This window comes from Phaseolus vulgaris, chromosome 1, assembly GCF_051622355.1.
Source record: "Phaseolus vulgaris cultivar YP4 chromosome 1, ASM5162235v1, whole genome shotgun sequence".
In the NCBI taxonomy this organism is placed as follows: Eukaryota; Viridiplantae; Streptophyta; class Magnoliopsida; order Fabales; family Fabaceae; genus Phaseolus; species Phaseolus vulgaris.
Genome location: NC_143498.1, coordinates 23,037,403 through 23,045,011, shown reverse-complemented (window position 1 = coordinate 23,045,011; position 7,609 = coordinate 23,037,403). Strand labels below are relative to the sequence as shown.

The 7,609-nt window shown below is 34.5% G+C and overlaps 1 protein-coding gene across 1 annotated transcript; it reads left to right on the top strand.

Moving 5' to 3' along the window:
• The first annotated feature begins 4,875 nt into the window (after positions 1–4,875).
• Positions 4,876–6,384, top strand: LOC137813736 (putative xyloglucan endotransglucosylase/hydrolase protein B). The gene is made up of 4 exons (XM_068616150.2): positions 4,876–5,117; positions 5,211–5,311; positions 5,502–5,695; positions 5,797–6,384. The coding sequence occupies exons 1-4, from the start codon at positions 4,931–4,933 to the stop codon at positions 6,194–6,196; spliced, it is 882 nt and encodes a 293-aa protein (XP_068472251.1). The 5' UTR covers positions 4,876–4,930; the 3' UTR covers positions 6,197–6,384.
• Positions 6,385–7,609: the final 1,225 nt, after the last annotated feature.

Here is a 7,609-nt window from a genome sequence, read left to right as displayed (position 1 = left end):
TGTGTGATCTGGGATCCACTTCTCGTGATCCATCTCTACTGTTTGGATCTTCGATGCCCGACCTCTCCACATTGTTTAGTGGCAAGTCGGTACATCCTGATGACCGATGTCTGACCACTCTCGGCTCCTTGACACACGTGCTTTGCGAGGTACTGGCCCGCACTGCTCGTGGGACCCGCTTACGTGGCACCAACATTACCAGTGGTTAGTCAATGCCCGGGGACTGGTCGGTACAAGGATATTCCTAACTGGATTCTGGACGAGTCTAGTCGTTTCACTATCAAATCGGCTAGGATTTTTTTCTTGGATCCAAGAGCTCCATGTGGTTGGGGCAAACTCATTTGGTCTTCTTATATTCCTCCTTCCAAGACTCTAATACTTTGGAAAAAATTTCATGGGCGACTTCATACAGATCAACACATTAAGCATAAAGGTTTACATATATGTTTTATATGTAGGCTTTGTGAAAAGTAGGAAGAATCTATTCAACATTTATTTTTTGAATGTCATAATGCTTTGCATATTTAGAGTTGAGTTTAGAAATTTTTTCTTAATTCTCATTTCTCTAATGTGGGTGATCTTCTTTTTTTTATTAAGAGTGATGGTAGTCCTTTGGTTAATTTGATAAGCTTGTTGTGATAACTTTTTATATTTGGATGATATGGCGTATGAGGAATTATGCTAGATTTCATGTTAAAATTGCTATTTCTATAGCTATTTTGGTTATTAAAGATCTCATTTGTCTAGTGAAAAATTCGTCTAAAAGTTCTATGCGAAATGATATGTTTGATTTCAGTGTGCTTAATTTTTTTTATATTAATACTCATAGTGGTAAAGTTCTACATCCTCCTCTTATTAGATGGAAGTTTCCTTCACCAAGTTGATGTTGTTGCTAGGGGTTCTTCTAGTCTTGCTACTTGTGGAGGTATTTTCCATGGGAGTATGAGAGAGTTTATTGGTGGTTTCTCTGCTTCCTTGATGTTCAAACTGCTTTGGTTGCTGAGTTTTATGAAGTTATATAAATGCTATTGAAGAAGCTCAAAAGATGGGTCTTACTAATTTATGGTTTGAATGTGATTCTGCCTGGTTTGTGTTGCATTTACTACTAGAAATAATGTTCCTTGGATGCTTTGTAATAGGTGGAACACTTGTCTTAATTACTGTGGGAAAATTAGGTTTAGGGTTTCTCACATTTTTCATGAAGGGAGTGCATGTGCTGATAAGCTTGCTACCTTAGGATTTATTCATAGAGAACAATTTCATTGGTATAATAGGCTTCCATCTAGTATTTTCTTAGAGTTATTTATTAATAGATATAAAATACCTACGTATCATTTTTGCTAATATATGGGTTTTTGTCTAGTCTCCCCATATTTATTTGTATTTCCTTTCTTTTTTTCTTTTAATAACATTTTTTCATGTGGTGGTAGATGATTGTTGTTACTTGAGGTCTTAATCTAACTGAAATGTCAAGTTTTATAGTGAGGCTTAACATGAGAGCTTTTAAAAAAAAAAGTTAATTTTTTAATTATAAAATTGTTTCTCTTATATTTAAGAATGTTCAAAATTTCTTGAGAATTTTTTATATGTTAAAATTAATTTATATATAAACTAATTCGTATAATTCTATAAGTCTCTCATCTTGTTTAATCCATATCTGATTTTTTTCTTAATTTATATATAAATTATTTTTATAAAAGTTAATTCTTGATTTTATTATTGTAGAATTATTTATGAAAATATTTATTCAAATAAGTCCAATCAAATATATATCACATGAAACATACTAAATATTCCCACTCATATCTCATTCTTTCTTCCATTTCACTTTTATATTTCCACAAGAAGTACATATTATGCTAAGACTAAGATGAATTGTGATGTCAATGTAGGGTTTAAGATTTAGGTTTATGTGTACATACTAATACATAGTTGACATAATTAATTAAAAGTTTAATTATTCATGGATTACTTTTATTTATTTTAATTATAGAAGTTTGATATGTGTCTCCCCTTTAGTATTCATCAAATAGAATATGAAACAAAATTTAAATGTGTGTTAGTCCATCAAATAACAATAAGCAAAACAAAATAAAAACCATTTAAAACAATAATATCAGTGCTTAAGGAAAATATAAGATGTTCAAGGTGCATAAAAAAGCACCATGCAAGCCAAAAGAAACCAAAAAATTAAAAGAGTTTAATAAATATGAAAATTAAACCGATTATAACAAGATCAACACAAGTTTAATTATCATGATGATAGAGCACGGCAAGTTGCTCATGTACTGCTTCAATATGTTGATCAAGGTGTTCAAACCTTGCCTCAATCATTTCGAAGTGTTGTCTCTGGGTTGCAAAAACTGAATCCAACCTGTTTACCATGAATCTCTCAAATTTGGACAATGGTTTACCTCTATCTACTGGTAGTACATAGGCTACCAATACATTCATATCAATTCCTTGAGCATCTTCACCAACATTGTTGGATCTCATTGTTGACCATGAAACATAGATTTGCTTATTCACTCTCTGTAGAGGAATCACTGATGAAGACATATCATTATCTTCCGAAGATATGTGCTTTCTTGCTTTAGCCTTTGTCTGCTTTTCTGCCTTGAGCTTTTTCTTTGTTATGGTTGCTTGGACAATCCATTTTAATATGCCCTGGATTACCACAACCAAAACATGTATAGTTAGCAACACTAGAATGACTTGGTTTAGAAGCATACCTCATTCTAGATTGAAATTTGTCACATTTTTTCTTCTTCATAAATCCGTTGAATTTCTTTGAGAGCAAACTTAAAGTCTCATCTTGATATCAGTCCTCATCATCTTCACTGGAGACCTTCTTTTATGTACTAGCCTTGAGAGCTATATTTTGTATTTTCTTTTCAGAATTCTCTTAATCATTCAGTCGATTAAGTTCTAACTCATATTCTCTCAACTTTCCAAACAAAGTTGTCGTACACAGTCTTGACAAGTCTTTGGATTCAGAGATTGTTGTAAGTTTTGGTTGCCAGCTTCTATTCAAACATTTCAAAACCTTTATATTCAATTCTTATTTATCAAAGACTTTTCTCAGACCTGTTAAGTGACTCATTATGTGTGTGAACCTCTTCTGTACCTTAGCAATATTTTCTCCTTGTTGTATCCTAAATAGTTCATATTCCTGAATGAGTGCGTGTTTCCTTACTCTTTTTACATCCTCAATATGACAGATACAAATTTCAAAAAAACAATCTATGCTTTAAAACAACAAATTATTTTTGGAAAACAATAGATTGATTATATCATAATAAATTATCATGCAAACAATTAGTAAAACAAAATAAAAAACACAAAAGAACACCAAGAATTTTATATGGATTCCCTCCTACACAGAGCTACATTCAGTCCCACCTCACACCAAAGTGGTTTTCACTAAAAACATAATTCTTTACAAGAAAATATACCAAATTGTTTTTGAACACTACAAGAATCAGAACCAACACTGCAACACCCTATTACAACAGAACTAACCACCAAGAAACCCTATCTTGGATAACAAATAAATACAAAAATAAAACAGTAATGAATGAAATGAATTAACCTGAGTTGTGAAACAAGAAACACAACTGGATTTCTTAATTTCACAACAGCGAAGAAATATTTATGGCTTCAACAAGATGATGAAAATTTTGTTCCAAGAAACCTCAAAGATCTTTCAAAAAAAATTTCTCACAAAAACTTTATTTGCAAAAAGCTATCTCTCAAACGTAAAAGTTGCAAGAATATGAGTTATTTTTTTGATACAATGCAAATCCTTTTTTTTATAGAATTTTAATAAATAAAAAATTTATTAAAAGAGTATAGTTAAGTAAAATCAATATATTGAAAAACTCAATTACTAGAAGGAATATAACTGCATAAAAAAAAATTATCATATGAAAAGTATGCAAACTAGAAATATTTCATATGTAACATATTAAAACATGGTTTTGAGAATATAAAACATATTGCTCCACTCTTACATTGCATGTGAACAAATGATATGGACCAACTACCCCTTCTTAATAACCAACAACATTAACCCCTAACTCTCCCCTTAAAGAAAAAATTTAAAAAACGATGAATCTAACTATAAGGTTGGGGTTTGGGCTATCCCACCCCTTATATAAGCTTCACTATTATAGGTATTAACATCATATTTTAACATACACACTATTTCAACTCCCATACAATTTACACATCTAAAATAATATTCAATTGAATAAATATTACTTAATTAACTATCTTTAACTAAAAGTAGCATGCCTAATAGCCAACGAATCCAGGATACAATAATGTCCATTGGATTATTGAAACACCTGAGTTTAAATCTCTATATTGTTAAAACCTCGTTATTCAGAATTCCAAAGAAAAGAAAAAAAAAGAGAAGATGATCTTGTTAATGTGATTTCCTTTTGCATTTTTAGTTTAGTCCTTTAGTGTAAAACTCAAATCAAGAATACTATATTAGTAATAAACATCAGATTACGCCACTTATATATATCATAGAGAACAAATTAAAAAAATATAAAACATAACATAAAAACTAAACCCCTAACGTTTACACATAAAGACTAACTTAATAAATTAAAAATCTTGATTAAATTATATATTTTTTATTAAATTTAACATTTAAAAAAAATATTGTCCCATTAGGTAGAAAATGATTGCTAATTAGCAAGCTAATAAACGCGTAATATTGTGATGACACCTGTTACTTCTAACTTTCCAAGATCATAATCATGAACAGAACTCTACCTAATGAGCAGAAAGAAAATTCCTGAGGCAGAGAGGGATGAAGAGGCAAACTTCCAAGGCAGGGTCATGTGTCTATATATATCTCCCTTGGCCTCTGACACTTTCACAACACTTTCATCTTTCCCTCGTTAAAACACATAACATGGGTACTTCTTTGTTGACTTTGTGTCTTATTTTGGTTTCACTAACCTCTTCTGCACTCAGTGCCACCCCACGGAGGCCAGTGGATGTTCCATTTGGGCGAAACTACGTTCCCACATGGGCTTTTGATCACATCAAATACTTCAATGGGGGTTCTGCGATTCAACTTCATCTTGACAAGTACACTGGTACGTAATATATAAACAAACTTCACCCTGATTATCTACTTAGCTGTAACAAAGTTGGTATAATTTCATGTTAATTCATGCAAATTTGAACAGGCACTGGCTTCCAATCCAAAGGGTCATATTTGTTTGGTCACTTCAGCATGGACATAAAGATGGTCCCTGGTGATTCAGCTGGCACAGTCACTGCTTTTTATGTATGCACAACTTTTTTTATTTTTTATTTTAATACAGTCTCATTGTAGTATCAATTAAATAGAAATTGCCTTATTGTAAAAATAAACAATTTTATACTAATAATGAATTCTACTTAGATTATATGAGTAAGGTATAGGTGTTAAAGTTTTTGTTTTAACCTAGTTGATTTTCTATGATTGGAACCTGCAGTTATCATCTCAAAACGCGGAGCACGATGAGATAGACTTTGAGTTCTTGGGGAACAGAACAGGACAACCTTACATTTTGCAAACAAATGTGTTCACTGGAGGGAAGGGTGACAGAGAGCAAAGAATCTATCTCTGGTTCGATCCCACAAAAGCATACCACAGATACTCTGTACTATGGAACATGTATCAAGTCGTGTAAGTACTCAAAGAAAAGTTCAATTCTATTGTGGGATATAACAGTAACAAACACAAACATAAGTAATTGAAGTGTACGATGTTTCTAATTACATGCACAGATTCCTAGTGGATAACATCCCAATCAGGGTGTTCAAGAATCTGAAGGAGTTGGGAGTGAAGTTCCCCTTTGACCAACCCATGAAGGTGTACAACAGTTTGTGGAATGCTGATGATTGGGCCACAAGGGGTGGTTTGGAGAAAACAGATTGGTCCAAAGCTCCTTTCGTAGCAGAGTACAAGAGTTTTCACATCGATGGGTGTGAAGCCTCAGTGAATGCAAGGTTCTGTGCCACACAGGGCAAGAGATGGTGGGATCAAACGGAGTTTCGTGACCTTGATTCCTTTCAGTGGCGAAGACTCAAATGGGTTCGTCAGAAATTCACCATCTACAACTACTGCACTGACAGAACCCGCTACCCTCAACTTCCACCAGAATGCACAAGAAACCGTGACATTTAAATTTTTCATCTGCTATTTTTATTACTTCCAAGTTCTACCACAAGTTTTTCATTGCATTCATCATTTGCCAATTACCACATACTTCGTTCCTACTATTATTTATTACCATTGTATTGTTTGGAATGTAATTAAGGCGTTGGGTTTGAATACAAACCAAACTCTATAATAAAACTATATATTTTATGTAATTATATTCTTATCCTTGGCACCACCAATAATCTGATATTGAATTCTTATAATTCTACTTACCGCATGTTCTGTTCCTTAATGCTAACAACAACAGCTTGTTGCTGCATTCATTTCCGATCTCGAGGTCCATTCCTGTTTATTTTAATTTCCTCCTTTTAGTATAAAGTAAATATCATTTGATTAATGAATTTTTTTTATATTACTTTCATTATATATTATATGCGTATACGATGGATAATCTTCATTCTCCTAAAAATTCTCCTAATCATATATATTGTTATTTGAAATACAAATATTAATTAAAAAAAATATTTTTTCAAAATATATGCACAGTATGTATCATATTCTCAAAATATTGTCTTCAAGAATATCTAATATCCTTTCAATTTAAAATATCAAAGTTTGAAACCTGTTCCTGCTAGGGAGATGGGACCTAGAGAACTGTTGAAGTCTTCTTCTCCTTCCTTCGGTCGGTCAGGTGACTGGGTAGTGAACTGAGGTTCTCTTCGTCCTCCTGCTTCTCCTTCGGCCCTCGGCCTCGGCTGAACACCGGATGGTGGGGGTACCTGCGAAGGCACTCCGACGCTCAAGTCAGTAAAGCGGGTGGTCAGCTCTCAGAGTGATAAATGACATACCTTACTCCTTGGGATGCGTACTATTTATATTATTCTAGTGCGCCTACCTTGTTGGGCCCATTTATCAAGGTGGACACCTCTTAGGTTTGCATTACCTAATTCTTAATGATAGATTAACTTCACTGATCTTGGTTTGAGCGTTAACTGTAATAGGGGTCGGCCATCGGCCAAATCATCATGGCATGGGTCGACCATCGGCCATGTTTCAGTGGTCTCGGCCGTATCGGCCAAGTCTTCTAAGGTCTCGGCCTCTCGGTCGTCTCGGCCTCTCGGCCAAGTCTTCTAAGGTCTCGGCCCCTTGGGCAAGTCTTCTAAGGTCTCGGCCCCTCGGCCATCTCGGCTTCTCGGCCAAGCCTTCTAAGGTCTCGGCCCCTCGGCCTCTCGGCCAAGTCTTCTAAGGTCTCGGCCTCTCGGCCAAGTCTTCTCAGGTCTCGGCCTCTCGGCCAAGTCTTCTAAGGTCTCAGCCTCTCGGCCAAGTCTTCTCAGGTCTCGGCCTCTCGGCCATACCGGTACACTTGCCCCCCAGGCTCAAGGGCAGATGTGTTACATATGTCCGATGAGTCTTTAATGATGGGTGTCGGTCGGTTTC

What these genes read in the sequence shown, in the direction of transcription:
- LOC137813736 (XM_068616150.2), top strand. Translation starts at nt 4,931, where the DNA reads ATGGGTACTTCTTTGTTGACTTTGTGTCTTATTTTGGTTTCACTAACC. An exon ending in TCATCTTGACAAGTACACTG is followed by an intron (nt 5,118 to 5,210) that starts GTACGTAATATA and finishes AAATTTGAACAG; the next exon opens with GCACTGGCTTCCAATCCAAA. An exon ending in GCACAGTCACTGCTTTTTAT is followed by an intron (nt 5,312 to 5,501) that starts GTATGCACAACT and finishes TGGAACCTGCAG; the next exon opens with TTATCATCTCAAAACGCGGA.